We start from the raw sequence: 20,899 nt of genomic DNA, 5'->3' as shown, positions 1-20,899 counted from the left end.
AAATGAGAATAAGTGAGATAAAAGAATAAATAGTTCACAAAAATTTATGATTTAGAAGTGAGGAAAGGACTCCTTATATAGAAAAGAATTAGCTCAAAATGACAACACTCCATGGGCTTGGACAATGTCTAATCGATTAGAAACGACATCACTCTCTTAGAACTAAGGCAATTTTTAGTGAATAAGATTGATAAAAAATAAGAATGAGTGAGATAGAAGATTAAATCGTTCAGAGAATTTATAATTTAGAAGTGAGGAAAGAACTCCTTTATATAGAAAAAGTTAGCTCAAAATGACAACAATTCATGGGCTTAGATGATGTCTAATCGATTAGCAAGGACAACCTAATTGATTAGACTATGCCAAAAAAGGACTAATCCACTACGTATCTTAATTGATTAAAAGGATTTTTAATTGATTATACTATGAGTATAGATTTCCTAATTAATCAAAATTGATTCTCAATCGTTTAAGTGCTTACCAAGATTATTTTTTAATTTTTTTTTGAGAAAAAGATGATGAGTTTTAAAATGATTTTAGTGTGTCTATGTGCGCATCATGGTAGAACAGAAATCCTTACTCTTGCTTTAATTACATTTATCTGGTCAAATACAAGATAGAAGCATTAAGATTATGTTTGTGAGTTTGGAAGGGAATCAAGGAAATGAATTTAAAAAAAAAGGAAAGAATTAAGTGAAAAGAATAAAGAGATTTAGGTGAAGAGGGTTTTGGGAGGTTTATTTATATTCATAATAGAAAATTCCCCTAGTTTGAAGAAACTAAAAATTATATTGGATGAAAGGTTTGAAGGTCTTTGAATGACTTAGATGACTTGTTCAAATATTATGTTGTTATAATATTCTCATAATTAAAAATAAGTTAATGATAAACATTCATTTATCATTGTATACAAAATCAATTTTTAAAATAAATGTTAAATATTTCTCTCTATTTTTTTTCTTTCAAATTTCTTTTTATTGAAGACTCCTTCCACGCCTTTCTAACTAGCAAACAAAGTCTAAGTGTAAGATGAGACAAGTTTTCACATTTTCAATCTCTTTTATTTGATTGATTTGATATTTTACCTCTTTAAAGAACTTGAATACTTTATTTTAAGGCTGTTTTCTAATTTTTGAAAGTACATCTCATTATCTAACTATGAAAAAGTGGCCATGTACATAAATACAAGTCACAATATTTATCGTATAGTTTTAGAGAATTTCTCTTTGTATCTTGTCACCTTCTCCCAGACTCCTGGTAAAAAGTAAAAAATGCCCCATATTTTCAGAGATACATCTCCGAACGCACAATTTCTTAATTTTAACTAATGGTTAATTTATAGATTCATCTGTAAAAAGGTTTTAGGGTATGTTTATAGATACATCTCCGAATTAACTTTTTTTTTAAATTCAAAAATATTGTTCGAAGATGCCTCTTTGAGCTGAGCAAATCTATTTAAACTCGTGTACGACTCTCCCTCTCCTCTTTCTCCATTTTCATAAACATTTTATTCCCAACTCATTCTTCTCCAACATTATTCTAGTCAACTTTATTCCTTTATCCAACATTGTTCCAATCAACTTCGTTCCTTCTCACATTTTTCTAGTCAACTTTGGTTCTTCTCCAACATTTTGCATCCTCATCAACACTTTTTAGAATAAGTTACTCATTTAACTCATTTTTAATTTTGATTAATGTATTAGGTCAAATGAGTTAGTTTTAATGCATCATGTTGTATTAGCATTCGAAATAGCTAATGTGTCGGAATTGTTTATATGATTTGGATGGTTGAGATGGTTTTTGGGTGGTTAGGGCAAATGCATGAGATGTTGTCGGCTATCACATAGGTTGTCATCCCAGGACTGTGTACACCAGGAGAGGAGGCTCCTTGCCCACTGTCACCGCATACACGAGTTTGAGCGTGTGCGATTGTATACTAAGGATTACCCACGTGTTTGTCAGTATCGCCCGCACAAAGGAAATGATGTCGTGTTATCGTTTTGTGTGTATATTGGCTGGACTCTAATGATGACATCGACTCACTGGATGCCATACACTTCTCATCGAGACAAAATTTCGTTCGACCATATTTCATTATACTCCGGATGGCTGACATGTGGGAGTAGTATCATGTGCAGGTATCTTCCAGAGCGGTGCATGTGACAATTTGGATACGTGCAAACCATGGATGACCATGACATTGATGTGTTGTCGATCTGTTAGAACATTATGTGGATTATAGGAGAGTGTATATATTCTGGGATGTATGAGAGATGTGGCGATGAAGCGGTTCCCTAGCACATTCCATTCTTACCGAGGCACGAAATGCCTTAGGTTACCGTAGGCAGAGGAGGAGCCGAGGTGTTAGGATTATGCATACTCAGTATATTATGCATTTGATTGTATTTTGGGATGTTTTGTTATATTTTTCCATATTTTGAGAATAATTTGCGTATTATGATTGTCTTTCTTTTTAATTAACACATTACTCTGTTCTATGATATTCATGTTTATTAATCTTTGACATAAATAATGGCAATGTTAATCGAATTAAGATTACTTTGAATTCAAAAAACTACAAACTCAATACAATGTTTATGCACAAGAAACATGCAAACAAGACATCAGAGACGTATCTCCGAATTTACCTCATAAATATTCGCAAATACATCTTTGAACTAGTTATTTCAAAAATGGAGTGGCTGCTTGATTTACTAAGGAAGAAAGGTGGCTTCGGAGATATATATGCAAATTAATCTCAGAAAATTTTGCAGATACATCTCCGAACTATATGTTGGCAAAAATTGAAATTTGGTGCATTGGAAGATGTATCTCCGAATAAATTCAAGAGTATTTTGGAGTTTTTAGATATACTTCCCAAACAATAAAGGTGAAAAAAGAAATTCCCAAATTTTAAAGAGATACATGTAGAAAACAAAAGCCCACCAAATATGATGGATGATTTCTCTCTCCTTATTAAAATGTTTTAGAAACTTTTTAAAAAAAATAAAACTCCAAATAAAGGTGATAAAAATATTGGAAAATGCTTATTAGTAAGAAAGTGGAAAAACAAGAAATGCAAGAATAGATCTCAACCATCCATTATCACCACAACCCCATGATCCCTATTAAAAAGGAAGTTAAATTTAAAATTAATTTAAAATTTACCACTAAAATAGTGACACATACTCATTCTTGCATTTCTTCTTCAAATTGCTTCGTACTAAATAGCACTACTAAAAAATATTAATGTAAAATATTTTAAATTACACAATTACATAAAATAATAGGCTGATATTAAAAACCACACTCTAGTCTAATATTCCCTGCACAACTATAGTTGAGTTGTTTTAATGGAATAAGACTACGACTCTATTTGGTAAAACTAGCTGATAGCTGATAAGCTAGCTGGTAGTTGGTAGCTGATGACTGATAGCTGGTAGCTGGTAGCTGATGACTGATAGTTGATGACTGGTAGTTGATAAGCTAATTTAAGTGTTTGGTAAATTAGTTGTTATATTAGCTATTAAATGCATAATGACATAAAAGGACATTCAAAAAATAAATGCGAGTATCAATAAAAATAATTTTTATTAATTTTTATTCAATAAAAATAAACGCATTAATAATCACATGCAAAATATTTTAAATATCATAAAATTAAACATAACACAAAAAAATATATAGTAAACATATAAATTTTGTAATTTAATTTAACAAAATAACTAAAATAATAGTATTGTAATTTTCAATTCAATTATATTCGTTTTTAATAATAATAATAATAATAATAATAATAAAATTAAGTTTATTGTCTAACATTCTACAGTAAAAATAATAACTAACTTTTCTTATTCTCTCAATTAAAACACAGTTAATTTAATTTAAATCACAATAAAATATAAAGTATAAAAATGAGTTTTTAATAAAATATTGAGGGTACAAATGGAAGAAAAGATAACAAGCTAAAAAGCTACTTCAATTAGCTTTTGAGAAAAAAGCCAAAAGCTAGCAAATAAGCTACAAGCTACAAGCTAAATGACAGTTACCAAACAGAGTTTTTTTATTGATACGAGCTGAAAAGCTAAAAGCTAAAAACTACTTTTTGTGTGTTTGGTTTGGCGGTGGACAGAGTTGATTTTGGAAGAATTGAGTTTAGTAGAATTGATTTCAACAAAATTGAGTTTAGAATAATTGATTTATGTTTGGATACAATGATATAGAAGTGATTGACATCGATTAATGTTGTTTGGATAGTTTTATCAAAAGTGATTTTGAATTGGATAATTACCAAAATGGTAATAAATTCTAATACAAATAAAAAAGAAAAGAAGTAATTGATAAAAATTAAAGAGGGTAAAAAAGGAAAATTTTAAAAAGTTGTAATAAATAATATATAATATATGTAGAATTGATTCTACTAAACTCAGAAGCTAGGAATTGTAACTTCTACTAGAATTGCTTTTGGAGTAGGAGAATTGATTTTGAAAAAGTATCCAAACAAGAAAAAATATCAATTTTCAAGTTGAAGTGCACTAGAAGTGCTTTTGAGGCTTGTAGAAGCCAATCCAAACATGCACTTAGTAGATTCATCATCACATATTTTTGTATTTTAAAATTTCTATATTTTTTATCATACATTTCTTACATTCTTTTTACACTTTTTAAGACAAGTTAATGAAAGATCAAATTGACCCTTTTATCATTCTTAACTACACTGATGCAATTTTTTTTATCAAATCGATCAAGTTTTAATTACTTTTATCTTCCCCCAACTTCTTTAATGAGTAGATAAAAACTTACCTTAACACAAATTGATTCACATTACATAAATAAACATCAAACCAATCTTCATTTCTCTAAAAGGAAATTTAGAACAACTTAATACACAAACAAATAAAAACTTGTACTAGCAAAATATAAAGAGGAAGTAAAGATTCCAAAAAGGATAAACAAATAGTACCATTACCATTTTTGTAACTTCACTATCTCCAAATTCCAAAGCTAAAACCCAACAATCACGCAATCATTCAAAATCAAAACACACCCCGCGCCTATCACGTGACCAAAATTTGAATTCCTACAGCGCCTAGAAACTCATCTAATCAATTCCACGTGTCATCATCTCGTAACATAACATCCTAAGACAAAATCAAAACAAAAACATAAACCTCAAACTTCAATCTCCCTCCTTGTTCCTCAGTTCAAATCAAACTCTGTTTTTCTCTCTCTAGGTGATTGCAAATGGCGTTTTCTTTCTCTAGAAAACCCTCTTCAAGATACAGTACCTACGATTCATCACGTTCTTCAACTTCCTCTCACTTCTCAGACCCATCTTCATCCTATGAGTTCAAATCACACTCTTCATCTCGTGCCATAGTCAAAGCTAAACCCTCTCAAACCACAAAAGTGGATCCTGCAGTAACCACAATGGTTAAGAAATTCATGGCGAATAAGCCGAAATCAGTGAACCCTGGTTCCACCAAGTTGTTCATTCCTTCTGATGTTATTGCTAAGGATTTGAAGAAGGATGCTAAAAAGGTCACTGGCTTTTCTGCTTTGCAGAAGAAGTTGTTTGGGAAGAGTGGATCGTGTGAGAAGAAAGAGAAGGTGAAGGCTTTGACTGAAGTGAAGGGGAATACTAGGACACTTGCTATGGTTCTGAGGAGTGAGAGGGAGCTTCTGAGTATTAATAAGGAGCAAGAGGATGAGATTTCGAAGCTCAAGATCATGATTGAAAACAAGAATAAAGAGGTTTGATTCTGATTTGTGTACTTGAATTGCAATTATGGGTTTTTGCTTTTTTTGGTTGATTAATGTTTGTTTGTCATAAAGGTTGAAACTTGTTGATTTTTCAATGTTAATAGTGTTTTGGGTTCTAGTTGTTTGTTGCACCCTAGAAATGATGTTTTTTGATATGCAATTGTGGCAGATTTCACTTTGAAAATATATGGAGAAATGGTTTTGATATATAATATAAGAATCTGTAGCACCTTAGTGTTGGTGTCGTGTCTGGTGTTCATGTTTGTGTCTGTATCCGTGCTTCATAGATAAGAACTGAAATGTGTATATAGCAGTGTTATAGTGTCGTGTCTGGTGTTCATGTTTGTGTCTGTGCTTCATAGATAGGAATTGAAATGTGTATATGGCAATATTGTTAAATAGCCGGTATATCAGAGCGAAATTTGGAAAAAATGCTAGTGTTAAATAGCCACTATACCACTATTGAGTATATTGTTAAATAGCCGGTATATCAGAGCGAAATTGTCTAACTGAGGTGATTCACTAAGATGTTGAAATGAACTCCTAAGTCACATTTGGTTTGTTGAATTTGCAGGTAGAGAAGTTGAAGGATTTGTGCTTGAACCAAAGAGAAGAAATCAAGTCATTGAAGAACAGTATTTTGTTCCCAGAGGTTATGAATTCTCAACTTCAGGAACTTGTAGAGAAACAAGGCTCAGAGCTGAAAGAAGCAAAACAGGTCATTCCATCTCTACAACAGCAGGTTTCTTCTCTCACTGGTCAGCTTCAAAGCCTCGCCGAGGATCTTGCTGAGGTATAAATAACTTCAAATCTTTCACTCCACCGAGAAAATTCCGAGTCCTTGCTTTCAGAAGACATAAAGAAGTGTTTGTATTTATCGATGTCTATTTGCTTGATAGGTTAAGGCTGATAAGTATTCGGCGAAAACAGGCTTCCAAGGTTATGGAAGCTCTCCGAGAACACCGCCACCACATGGCAGGGAAGATACCTCAAACTCTTGGGTAAGATTAGAACTTAATTGAAATTTGAAAGTAGTGATCATAGAATGTTCTTAACTTTTCTTGAGCAATTTATGCAGGATTTTAGCTCCGAGGACATGGCGGATGATCTATTACTCAAAGATCTTAATCCATGTTTAACACCTTACAAATCCAACAAGTCAAGATCAAGGGTAACTAAACCTCTCTACTAATAGTGTCTTTCTTATTTCGTCTTTATCTTTCGAAAACAAGTTTCTTAACTAATAATTTCCATTTCCTACAGGAATCACTGCAGGATGATAGCTTATCTGAGGATGATGTCAAAGTATATCCTGAGTTACTGGATGATTTCGATTCTTATGATAGGAAATTTTCGAAAAGTTCCGACTGTTACCACCATAACACCGGGAAAATCAGCAACATAGGAGTCACAGCCAAAGCAAGTCGAAGATCTGACGACACCAAAACAGCATGGAGGTAGAATGAATGAACCATAAACTTATATGAGCAACCTCAATCACTGCTTCTTGTTGAGATTCCTCAACTCTTTTCAATGATTTCATCTTTCGGTTCAGTGAGCATACTTTGTCTGTTTTAGAAGTTGGACAGTATTGTGTCTTATAATACACGTAACATTGAATTGTCCATCCTTGTATATGGTCATATGAGCAGTGAATACGGTTTTGGAATCGTTAAGCTAATAAATATAATGCTTGAAAATTCGGATTGCAGCAGTACATGAAAATCAATTCTTGAAGCATATTTTGACGAGTTTAGTTATTCCTTTCACAATTTCATATGACATGTATGACCTTGACAATTTTGAGTATCTCTAAACTTAACGTACATGTATCCATCGATACGAGATTTAAAAAAAAAATTAAAGTAGGATCATCATTAAAAAGAGGGACAGATTCTTTATGTTCATTGAGAGATAAATAGTAATTTTAAAAATACCAACTTCATCAAATAGATCCTATTTCCACCGATCTCTCACATTTTTGTAGCAACTTCATTATAGTCTTACACTTCTTAAAAGAAGATGAAGATTTGCAGGAATTGTTCCATTAGTTGCGAAAAAACCCGCATTTATTAAGGGTTTGTGTACCAAACGCACACAAAATTGAAAATTGAAGTAGAAAAAGCAAACAGTATACTCGGTACGTACTATACGCGTATCAGTATCAGGTAGTTTTAAATCAGACTAAATGGCAGGACTTCAGGGTCATTGTCATTGATTTAATCATGATTGAAGACAAATGAATAAACACAGTACAAAATCATGCAATAATTAATGGTTGAAACATCTTGAAATTCAACTGGTTCAATCTTGATTCTACTATATTTTTGAGTAATCAGGAGATTTGGTCTGTTAATCATATTTGAAGTTTTCTACTGTAAAAAAGAAGAGGCTATCACTGCAAGAAATTGAACATTCATTATTCTTTTATTACTTTAAGCAAATTCTCATTTCAATCCATCACCACAAATGTGATGAATTTTGAACTATATGGTATTTTATTTTCTATACACTACATTTTTTTAGTTCGAAAGTACTACTTATTTGTGACATTATATAAACTCTTCAGCAATTCTCATCCTTCTTTAGGCCGTCCCACCACTTGCAGCACCTGTCCTCCTAATGATGAACAAACCTGTCAAACAGAAAAAAAAGAAAAGAAGTAAAGCATCTTTACCAAAATAATTGCTTTGTCAATAAGTGCTTAATTAACTAATAAACCGTTTTCAAAAATTTTTCAAATACAGATCAACCCTAGTACCACCTATTAAAGCAATAATCTATGAAGCACGGACATCATATACACGACGACAATCACAATGATATGAATAAGATGAAACTTTTTTTAGAGGTATATGTCCTAGTCCTACTGAGGCCATAATTTTGATATGGAGAAGAAGTGAAGAACATACATAATCCAAGAAGAACAAAAACTAGGAAACCAATAAGAATTGGACCAATAAGGTTCAATCCCCATCCCTTCTTTTCAGATCCTCTCTTCATAAATTTCCTTTCGAATCTTGCTACTTTCCTGTCTGATACACGCCTTGATGTAGTCTATAATTCATTCAAAAAAAAAAAATTAGCATCATCATCACAAAGCACAATTAATCAAAAATAAAACAAAAACAAATGTAGAATCAACAAAAGTAACAGAACAAAAGAAAAGAGATATATATTGTATAAACTCTACCATAGTATTAGTAGTGAAAATTTTCTGACCCCAACAATAACAATAACAATATAACAATAAGATGAAGAATAGATGAGTTTATAAAATGGTTTTCAGAATATGAAAATGTGCACCTCTTTATCACTTGGACTCTACCTAAAACCTTTTACTATTTTTTGACTTTAAAAAAACATTTTTTAATTTTTTATTTTTGTAAACGTAATAAATTAGTCATATACTTTCTCTATTTTCTTATGTAACGTCTCATATTAAATAATAAACTTATTACTTTGGATACGTTTCAATCGGCAATTCAATTACCATAAATATGTTAAACGAAATTCCAAACCCATCCACCGAAAAATACATGACGCAAAGTGTCCCAGCGTATTTGATAATGAAAATATATATTTTTTGTCACTTACAAAAGTGTATCATTTGGATTTTTTCTATTTTAAAATTATTGCTTTTAAGACTATTAATGCAATATTTTATTTACCACTGTTATAAAGTTTATTTATTGATTTTTTTATATAAGTCAAATAAAATATTATTTTTTATGATAGAAAATAGTTTTGTAGGAGGTTTATTTAAAGAAAGAGAATATATTTGATGATAAAAAAAAGAATTTACTAAAAAGTAATAAAACAATTGTAAATTAATGGAAATGGTTGAACTTATTTATTTATTTATTTATTACAGGGGTTGGTTTGTCCATAAACTAAAGCTATAAGTTGAAAGTAAAACAAGAAATTTTAAATTTAGTAAAATAATTTAATAAATTAAAAAATATTTACTTTTGATTATATATAAACTTATATTTATTTATTCAACTTTGAATTTGTTTTATTTAATTAATATAATATTTTTTTTACATATTTATCCGTTTATCTTTAAATTTATTCTATTTAATCAATATAATTTATTTTCTTTTTAAATATTACAATTAATTTCTTTGTTCAAAATGAGTTTTTTTTTTTTAATTTCTCTCTATCTCACCCTTATTTTCTTGTTATATTAGTTTCAATTTTAATCACAATTTATTAATTTAAAAAATTATAAGTTTATGTTTTTTAAATGATTTTAATATATATTATGAAAAGAAATTATTTATATTTCCTCTTTAAAATTCTATATTCTTTTTGGAATTTTTAAAAGAGAGTATACAATATTATTTGTTAATTTTTTTTACCATGATACATATCATAATCATATAGAAATATTATATTATTTTTTATGATAGAATAGAATTCTGTAGGAGGTTTAGTTAAAGAAAGAGAATATATTTGATGATAAGAAAGGATTTTACTAAAAAGTACTAAAATAGTTGTAAATTAATGGGAATGGTTGAACTTATTTATTTATTATAGGGGTTGGTTTGACCCTAAACTAAAGTTATATGTTCAAAGTAAAACAAGTAATTTTAAAATAGTAAAAATAATTTAATTAATTAAAAAAATATTTACTTTTAATTATATAAACTTATATTTATTTTATTCAACTTTAAATTTGTTTTATTTAATTAATATAATGTAATTTTTTTACATAGTTATTCATTCATCTTTAAATTTATTCTACTTAATCAATATAATTTATTTCTTTTTTAATATTAAAATGAATTTCTATGTTAAAATTGAGTTTTTTGTTTAAAAAAATTCTCTCTTTCTCACCCTTATTTTTTTGTTCTATTAGTTTCATTTTTAATCACAATTTAATTAATTTAAAAAAATATTATTTTATGTTTTTTAAAATGATTTTAATATACATTATGAAAAGAAATTATTTCTATTTCCTCATTAAAATGCTATAGTTTTTGAAAATTTTAAAAGAGAGTATACAATATATTATTTGTTAAGTTTTTTTTTTTTACTATGATACATACCACAATCATATATAAATATTATATTGTTTTTTATGATAGAAAAGAATTCTGTAGAAGGTTTATTTAAAGAAAGATAATATATTTGATGATAAAAAGCAATTTACTAAAAAGTAGTAAAATAATTGTAAATTAATGGAAATGGTTGAACTTATTTATTTATTATAAAGGGTTGGTTTGACCATAAACTAAAGTTATATGTTCAAAGTAAAACAAATAATTACTTTTAATAAATAGTTAAAATAATTTAATAAATTAAAAAATATTTACTTTTAATTATATATAAACTTATATATATTTTATTCAACTTTGAATTTGTTTTGTTTAATTAATATAATGTAATTTTTTTTACATATTTATTCATTCAACTTTAAATTTATTCAATATAATTTATTTACTTTTTAATATTACAATTAATTTCTTTGTTAAAAATGAGTTTTTTTTTTAAATTTCTCTCTATCTCACCCTTATTTTTTTTGTTATATTAGTTTCAATTTTAATCACAATTTAATTAATTTAAAAAATATAATTTTATGTTTTTTAAAATGATTTTAATAAATATTATGAAAAGAAATTATTTCTATTTCCTCTTTAAAATGCTATATTGTTTTTGGAATTTTTAAAAAAGAGCTAGCGAGAGGGAGAAAATAGTGAGAAGTTTTCAAAAATAATATAACATTCACATTATCTCATTAAAATGCTAAATCAATTCAACAAAATCAATTTTTGCATTCAATTTAATTTTTACGTAAAACCAATAAATAATTTCTTTTTATTCACATTATCTCATCAAAATATTTTTAAAAATTCAGTCAACACACACATGTTTCCTATCAAAAACTACGTAGTTTTGAATTTTCCTTTGCACTGAGAAATACATAAGAGTAAAGATTCAACTATTATCAAACACAATAATAATTTTTTTTTATGTTTATGTAAATGTTTTATTTTTTATTAAATTTTAATTTGTATTTAATAATAAGGAGAAGATAAATATATTAAAAATTAACAATATTTTTGCACAATTATTTAGAGATAATTATTTTTTAAATAGGTGTTGTAGGGTGCTAATACATTTCATACCATAATTAACTCCCAGACTTAAAATCTGGTTTCAAGGACCATTTTTCATTTAAATGGATTCAACTATTGTAACCCTCGGTTTTTTTTTTACCACAACACACATATTTTTTGGTCAATTAATCTAGTGGTTGAGAATTTCACCTTTAAAGGTGAATAAGTGGATTGTCAAGTGTTCGAACCTGAACATGCGCCCCCTGTATTTGATGTCCTCTCACAAGTACCAACAAAGCTGCCTTAACGAGACCATACACATGAAATTTTAACTGATGGATGAAATACTAACTTCATATTAATAAAGTGCATCGATATTAATTAAGGTGTTCAAAATAGGGATGCTCGCGGTGCGGTTTGGGCGGTTTTGACGAAAAAAATCATCCGAACCGCAAGAGAAAAAATAGTGCGGTTTGGTTTGGTTCGGTTGACTTTTAAAAAAAATCCGAACCAAACCAAACCAAACTAATGCGGTTTGGTTCGGTTCAGTTGGTTCAGTTTTTTACAAATATTTTGAGCCATACATACACACACATATATATATATATATATATATATATATATATATATATATATATATATATATATATATATATATATATATATATGACAACATAATTTTATATTTAGACATTCATACACTAACAAATAACACCATTTTTCATGTAATATGTAAAAATTAAATTAGACAAAAGTGGAATATTAAACATAAAATAATAGCATAAAACAATATAAAATTATTATAATGAAAAAAAATAGAAGAGACGAAAGATTAGTGAAGGTGAAAAAGAAAAAGAAAAAGTGTTGAGAGATTAGAGAAGAAGATGTGCGATAAAAATGAAACTGAAATACGGAACATTTACATAAAAATGAGAAGGTGAAAAAGAAAGAATATAGGAGAGTAAAGATTATAGAAGAAGAGAGAAGATGTATGTGGCAAAGAAGGTGAAATAATGTTATTAGAGATTTGAGAAGATCGGGACTGAAATTATATGTGTAAGGATGAGAAAATTGTTCGTATTCATAAGGCTAATGTATAATAGGTTTAATTTTGGGTTGGATGTGAGTTAAGTAAAATTTAGGTTGTAACATAATGCGGTTTGATTCGGTTTGGTTCGGTTTACAAAATACAAACTGCAAACCGAACCGTGCGGTTTTGTTAAAATATGACCCAAACTAATCCGAACCAAATGCGGTTTTTTGCGGTTTCGGTTTGGTTTGGTTTGCGGTTTTCTATTGGGTTGGTTTGGTTTTGAGCACCCCTAGTTCAAAACCAAACCAACCCAATAGAAAACCGCAAACCAAACCAAACCAAACCAAACCGCAAAAAATCGCATTTGGTTCGGATTAGTTTGGGTCATTTTTTAACAAAACCGCACGGTTTGGTTCGGTTTGCGGTTTGTATTTTGTAAACCGAACCAAACCAAATCAAACCGCATTATGTTACAACCTAAATTTTACTTAACTCACATCCAACCCAAACTTAAACCTATTATACATTAGCCTTATGATTACGAATAATTTTCTCATCCTTACACATATAATTTCAATCCCGATCTTCTCAAAGCTCTAATAACATTATCGCACATTCTTTCCCACATACATCTTCTCTCTTCTTCTATAATCTCTACTCTCTTATATTCTTTCTTTTTCACTTTCTCATTTTTATGCAAATGTTCCGTATTTCAGTTTCGTTTTTATCGCACATCTTCTTCTCTAATCTCTCAACACTTTTTTTCCTTCTTTTTCACCTTCACTAATCTTTCGTCTCTTCTATTTTTTTTCATTATAATAATTTTTATATTATTTTATGTTTAATATTCCACTTTTGTCTAATTTAATTTTTACATATTAAATGGAAAATTATTGTCAAAATATGACGAGTTTTGTTATTATTTGATAGTGTATGAATGTCGAAATACAAAATTATGTTGTCATCTATATGTGTATGTATGACTCAATAAAATATTTGTAAAAAACTGAACCAACCGAACTGAACCAAACCGCATTAGTTTGGTTTGGTTTGGTTTGGATTTTTTTTAAAAGCCAACCGAACCAAACCAAACCACATTATTTTTTCTCTTGCGGTTCGGATGATTTTTTCCGTCAAAACCGCCCAAACCGCACCGCGAACACAATATCATATAAAAAATTAACATTCTGATGTACTTTAGGATTAAAATAATATTTTAAGCATCTCATTCTTATTGGGTCTCAAATTTTGAAAGGTTGGTGGATCAAAATAATGCTCTAAAACATCTCATTCTCACTAGGCTTCGTGGTTGTAGAGTTATGGATCGATATAATCCTATAGGTCTGTAAGTTCGATCATACGCAATAAAACATACACCTTATCCTTAATACTAAAGACATGCCAACCAATACATACTAGGCCCAATACAAAGCTAGACCGAAATGAGAACGTAAGAATAGCCGCCACTATTATAGTGGGTTATAGTACTACTTCAGAGCTCCATGATCCTATCTCGAACAAGTGATAATGCGTGAAATGGTTGTCCTACTAAAATAAGAAAGTCAACCACATTCATGTCATAACTTGTCTGAAGGAAAAAAACGACTAATGACAATTGATTCACTAGAGGAGGTAATTATGAAACATATATAAAAGAGGATTCAACATGAATCCAATATATCTAATTTTCTTATATTAATATTTATCGTACATGCCATACCCTACTATAACCTACCATTTCGGGTCTTTCCCCATAGTATATTGCTAACTGGGCCCTTATATAGTTCAACTAGAACATTTGGCATCCACTTTAGTACCAATTAAGAATAGTTCATCAGTTACACAACCATAAATCCAAGTGACGAGATAGTAAAATCAGTTCTATGGACAAACTACGATGTCAAAATATGGTTATACAAACATGGATGGAAGAAATTCAACAAGAACAAGTACTCAACAAGGACTTTAACACTTAGTTGGAGGACCTCTAACATACATGCAAGGAAATATGGGATGCCTCAATAGCAGAGAACTTTAAATTGTTGGATAAGTGACTTCAAATACAAGGATGGAGGGATAATTGTGGTATTCAAAATTGGTGGTTATTTTAAATGTTTTATTACTTAAAAAGCAAATTATTTTAGTATTTTCATGATCAAAGATAAATGTAGCGGAAGAAATAAAATAGTAAAGTAAACAACAAGAATTAAAAGATAAAGGTTAAAGAGATGACACTAGAGAATTATGCACGTTCGACCCAACATTGGCCTAGTCCTGTCCCTAAGATATCTTTTTGAGTTTTCACTATAATATCGAGCTTTTACAGGTTATGTCAACGAAACTTTGACACAAGCGAATGAGAGATTTTACAATGTCTTATTTCCATACCAAAAGAGAGATTTTCAATTGGATGAACTCACAAAGAAAGTAGAGGTTTTACAAGCTAATCGCAATATTCAAACAAAGCTTTTACAGACCCAGTTTTATAACCAAACATATATTTTAAAATTTATTGATCTCAAGAACTAAACTTAATTCTCAAGAGTATCACACTCTTGAAAATAAAAAAAAATTGCACGACATTAATACAACTTTTTTCTCATTGACAATTTTCACTCAAAAGACACTAAGAAAACTTTGGTGAAAGGAAATATTTAGAGAGAGAGAGAGATAAACTCTAAAGAATTAGAAAAAAAATCCAAAATTTAGTGTGTAGTAAAATAAGAAACCTACTTTATATAGGAAATAATTTGGCTCAAAATGAAAATAATTCATGGGCCGAATTAATGGCCTAATCGATTAGGTGCATCTAACAATCTATTATTGTGACCCAAAAAGGAAAGTTTCTTCCTTAGTTTGATGAATATGAAGCACTAGGAAGTATCAAATCTTCCCATCATTGGCATTTCAGATTTATTCGACATCATTTTAGAAAAATGCTTGCATAAAGATTTGTTAGTAGCACCGAAGATGATATCATCGACATAAATTTGAACCAGTAAAATTTTGTGCTTGATTTTCTTAATAACGATAGTTTTATCAATTTGTCCTCTTTGAAACTTGTTTTCAAGCGAGAACTTGTTTAAAAGATCGTTCCAAGTTCTAAGAGCTTGTTTGAAACTGTATAAAGCTTTTTTAAGCTTTAAAACATGATTGAGAAAGGCCGAGTTGATAAAACATGAAAGTTGATCAACATATGTCTTTTCTTGGATGTATCTATTAAAAAAAACACTTTTTTACATCCATTTGAAAAAACTTGAAAACATGAAAGTTGATCAACATATGTCTTTTCTTGGATGTATCTATTAAAAAAAACACTTTTTTACATCCATTTGAAAAAACTTGAAATTCATGATGCTGGAAAAAGCTAATGACATCCTTATGGACTCTAATATAGCTATAGGGGCATAGGTTTCATCGAAATCCACTCCTTCATATTGATTGAAACCCTTTGCAAAAGTATGACTTTATTTCTTAAAACATTTCTATCTTTGTCCAACTTGTTGCAAAATGCCCGGCAGTTACCAATCACTCGATTAGTTGAAGTTTTGGGAACAATTTCCCAAAAGTTGTTTTGTTCAAATTGATTTCTTTTTTTTTGCTAAGCAAACATAATTGCATTAAAATCAAACACAAGGGGTGCTTAAACCAAATACAAAAGAAAGGAACCAAACTGAACTAGTCCACAAAACGATCCAACAAAACAAAACAACAAGCCAACTCCTAAGTAAAGACGGATAGCGGACAAGCGAGCCAAACATTCCTGTTTATCGTTAAAGGCCCTTTGCCTTTAGCACCTAACCAATTCCAAGAAAGAGATTTTGAGAGCAACACAATATCAACCACTTCTTTGACCCCTACTTTGAAAAGGACGACATCATCGAAGTTTTAATTAAATCATCAATAACTATTCAAGGAAAGATGATTATTTAAAGATAATTAAATTGTAAATAATTGAACAGTAGTAGTAATAGTAGTTATATGTCTCAAAAAGCTTTCAACTTTACTAGTTACTACCATCAAATAACAAACAGTACTAGATCATTACAATAACTCCATTCTCATAAGTCATATTCATGTCACAATCACCATTCACTACTATATTACTACATACATATACACACCAAAACCCCTTGTAAATTGCAAACCAAGAAAATAGTAGTAGGTTGTTGAGTGGTAGGTTTTATTTATTCACTTTCAAACTATATTATATTTTTTAACTTATATTCTAACCTACCATTACCAATGTGCATTTTTAGTTTTGCTACCACCATACAAACGGAACAGACTGAAAGCTGAAATGCATGATAGTATAACCATACTTAGGCTAGCCAAAAAAGCACTGGCTAACCCTTCTCCAACTTGGTTGCAGAATTTTCCATACATGTTGCATATCTTCATCCACTGTAACTCTGGTTGACCCATCTTTGCAAATACAGCAGATTGTGCCGCCGCCGCTACCGCAGACACCGTTATATATGCCATTACCTACATAGATACATGCAAAAGTTATGTCTTAATGTAACCGTGCTTATTTCGTAGTGCTGCTAAGATCGCATCTGCAAACTAGTAAAAACTTAAAGGGATAAATGTCGTTTTAATGTACTTATTTTGTAAATGAAAAATGTTTCATATACGTATTTTCTTTACATATGCTCAGAACGGTCTTAAGTTTTCAGAGGCTGTGTAGGTTAACTGTACAAATATGGGTCCTATTTTGCCACGGCATAGCTAGGACCGATATTTTATGAGATTCTATTTAGTTGCGGTTCAACTGTGTCAAATTTTGAGCCCTATGAGATAGTCTGCTGTCTTACACGCCCAAAAAGACAGTCATACCTGTGCGACACTTGGTTAATCACGTTGAAAAATATGGTTAAAATATACTTAAACCTAACAAACTAGGGTTGGATCCATTAAAATTTCTCTATTGAAAAAAGTTTTGTTTCAATAAATGTTTGTTTTAAATTGTTGGTTGAAGACCATATCTACCCTACCCACTTTTCATTAACTTCTATGTCCATTTCAAACACCAAACAAAATAAGTAGCTCCAAATTGTGACATCTCACAGTTATGTCTTATGGTGAATGTTTCTTCAGTACTAACATCAATATCAGTTAGGTACAAAGATGAACAGGTCCCACAGTACTAGATACATTGCATGACATAACAAACTTAAGGCCAATATGGACTCTGCTATATAAATTTCATCCTAGAATCCAAAGTTCAAACCTTTTCACTAAACAAACCCAATTTTACATAGTATGTACAAAAATATAATGCTTAATCGGTATCGCCTCGAGTTAGTCAAAATTACATAATTTTATAAGAAAATATGTTCATGCATCTAAAATTCTAAATGTACCTGATCACCCGAAAAAATGGCCCAAGCTAAAGGTTTGTTGAAGAGTACACTTCCTTTAATCATACTCACTCCACACCTTAGCCCTTGAATTAAGGAGTAACCAGCAGCTAAACCATTTGCAACAACCAGAAACCTGTAAAATTGATTAACAAAAGATCTTTAACTGAAACATAAATCATATTTCATCGCGCGATTCACTATAATATCAAGGATCATGATATCAGATGTAAAAGTTAGTTAGTTACGCCAGCTAATTGTTTCATCTGTGCATTTTCTCAATGCATGCAGATAGATTACCTGGCGCAACTAATTAACTAATTAACTTTTACATCTGATGCGCGATTCAATTCAACAGCAATTTAATACATTGATCTATGCAACAATAAAATTGAGTGAAGAAAATCTTACACTAAAGCCTTCATGTCAGTGAATTTGGCTTTCTTCTCAAGGGTGAAGAAAACTCTAACTTGTGAATCAGTCACAATAAGAACAACAGCAAGAAGTCCTAAACCAAGAATCACACCCCTCAAAACCAACTCAGTGATCCTAACCTTTCTATCAAACACTTTCATGTCTGTGCTGTGATACACAGGAACATTTCCAGGACTAATACCTACACCCAAATAACTCATCTCTCAACTCACAATACAATACAATACAATACAATACAAGAGAAAACCTCAAACTGAGTTTCTTGCTTTATAGTTAAAAATTAGTGATGATGAAAAGTGTGATAAGTGGTCAAAATTTGAGGCTGCTAGGATACAGAGAAGCAGAGAAGAGGTTAAGTAAGTAAGAAAGAAAAAAAGCACTTAAATTCAACCTATACTTACATGACTCAATAAATGACTCTGTCCTGACATCTGGTTCAGCATTAAAAGTTTTATAAATGAAAAGAAAAAGAAATGAGGTTTTTAGAGCTCCTTTAATTTCTTTCTAGGAAGGTGTAAGTAGTTTCTCATCCCTAGGGAGGTTCTGATTTTATAATATCAGTGTCTTAATTTCTCTCACCTAATGGTAGTGTGTTGTGTTCCACTTTATGATGCCCCATTACTCTTATAGTCTTATTTATACCATACCAAACACATAAATGAAAGGTGTTTTTTTCAGTAGAAACCAAACACAAATCAAGTGTTTTTCAGGGAGAAATCAGATATCTTATCCGCACAAACAACGGTAGAGATTAATCGTTTGACACTACTGTATAAAGATGATTTTACATCCATTTTTTAGATATATTACGAGCGGGTGTAACTTATCGGATGACATATGTACGATGAGTTTACACCCGTTTTAAAACCAGTGTAAAAGACGGTATATTACACCATATTTTAAGATAAAAATATCAGATATTTTCACTGAACTTCAAAGAATTTATACCTTTATTTAAGATTAAACGGGTGTAAAGTGTCACATATACACTCTGAATTTAAACCCTATTTAAGACGGTAAATTTCTCAGAAAAATTTATTATACTACTGCATTTTCAGGGTTGAGATCAAACTTAAAACTTTAAGTTAAATTGAAAGAGATCCTTTATCATCTGGTCTAAGTAGTCTCGTGTATTTATGAATATTTTGACTCTACACTTTGTAAATATTTTTACAAATAAATTGATTTAGTAGATAAAATTTAGTGAATAAAAACATCTTTACATGAATTTTATTTTCTTAAAACCATTTTTCACTTATCTAAGAAATGAAACCAAACATAGTAACAAGGGTGGGAACATGGTTCATAGACTTTTATCTTTTCACTATTTTCTTTTGGAGTATGGGTGGGGTCTAAAACTTTCACGTGTATAGAACATGTATGCAAGCACATTAACGGTGTTGTTGGGTCTATAGTGGAAATTTAGTAGTTGAAAACTTACTCAAAATAAAAGCTGTTGGAAGAATCATTAGTGTCATCAAGAGTATTCATTATATTGATCTTTTGGTGGGCCATGTGCTAGTGGAAATGTGTATGTGAGTTGAGTTGTGTGAACTATATTAATCTTATAAATAGAAAAAAATGAGAGTTCATAGTTCAATTGGTTGCAAACAATGCCATGTATGAATGAGGATAATGTCATCTCATCTTTGTCCACTACATATCAACAACTTCATTCCACTAAGTTTGGCTTCAAAAGTTGTAAGACTGTTTTTACACGTGGAAAGGAAGTTTATTAAAATCATATAACACAAAAATGTATGTTACTTAATTCTATTTACATTGCTTAAAATATCACTATGCTTGTCGATTTTAAGTGATATAGCAACTTCAAAATTTGTGGAATTTTACCTTAAAAATCAATTTTTTTAATTAATAGTTGTAGTTTTTTGTTCTATTAGAAAGTGTGAAGTTTTTACGACCGTCTTGAAATCTGTGTCATTTTTAAGAGGATTTTTGAAAAACTCAGATAAAGAGAGTGATTCTTGAAAATTTTTAGTCATGAGAATTGGATGATATTTGAAGATTAATTAAGGGTTTAGAAACACTTGTAAACACTTTGAAATTGAGTGCTTTATATATTGAAATTGGATGAGATTTAAATCTCAAATGAGTAGAAATTAAGTGATGTTATTATGAACCTGTTTATCTAATTTCTTGTAATTCATTTGTAATCTCTTAAATAATAAGGTTCAGTCACCATCTGAATCTTACAAAGTAATTCAATAAAAGAAATAGCA

The 20,899-nt window shown here is 29.9% G+C and overlaps 2 protein-coding genes and 1 long non-coding RNA gene across 3 annotated transcripts; 1 reads left to right on the top strand and 2 right to left on the bottom strand.

The window, feature by feature from the left end:
* Positions 1-5,170: 5,170 nt before the first annotated feature.
* LOC131628338 (uncharacterized) lies at positions 5,171-7,463 on the top strand. Its single transcript, XM_058899179.1, has 5 exons — positions 5,171-5,754; positions 6,338-6,556; positions 6,663-6,764; positions 6,842-6,934; positions 7,027-7,463. The coding sequence occupies exons 1-5, from the start codon at positions 5,245-5,247 to the stop codon at positions 7,222-7,224; spliced, it is 1,122 nt and encodes a 373-aa protein (XP_058755162.1). The 5' UTR covers positions 5,171-5,244; the 3' UTR covers positions 7,225-7,463.
* A 699-nt stretch (positions 7,464-8,162) lies between these two features.
* LOC131628337 (uncharacterized) lies at positions 8,163-9,108 on the bottom strand. The gene is made up of 3 exons (XR_009291754.1): positions 8,957-9,108; positions 8,676-8,820; positions 8,163-8,398 (listed from the first exon to the last, which is right to left on the bottom strand). It is a non-coding gene; the product is annotated as an uncharacterized LOC131628337 (long non-coding RNA).
* A 7,797-nt stretch (positions 9,109-16,905) lies between these two features.
* LOC131628335 (CASP-like protein 2B1) lies at positions 16,906-19,269 on the bottom strand. The gene is made up of 3 exons (XM_058899178.1): positions 18,636-19,269; positions 18,228-18,360; positions 16,906-17,349 (listed from the first exon to the last, which is right to left on the bottom strand). The coding sequence occupies exons 1-3, from the start codon at positions 18,857-18,859 to the stop codon at positions 17,101-17,103; spliced, it is 606 nt and encodes a 201-aa protein (XP_058755161.1). The 5' UTR covers positions 18,860-19,269; the 3' UTR covers positions 16,906-17,100.
* Between the last annotated feature and the right edge of the window lie 1,630 nt (positions 19,270-20,899).

This window comes from Vicia villosa, unplaced genomic scaffold (genome assembly GCF_029867415.1).
Source record: "Vicia villosa cultivar HV-30 ecotype Madison, WI unplaced genomic scaffold, Vvil1.0 ctg.000444F_1_1, whole genome shotgun sequence".
In the NCBI taxonomy this organism is placed as follows: domain Eukaryota; kingdom Viridiplantae; phylum Streptophyta; class Magnoliopsida; order Fabales; family Fabaceae; genus Vicia; species Vicia villosa.
Note: the sequence above shows the minus strand (reverse complement) of the source record. Positions and strands in the feature narration are given on the sequence as shown.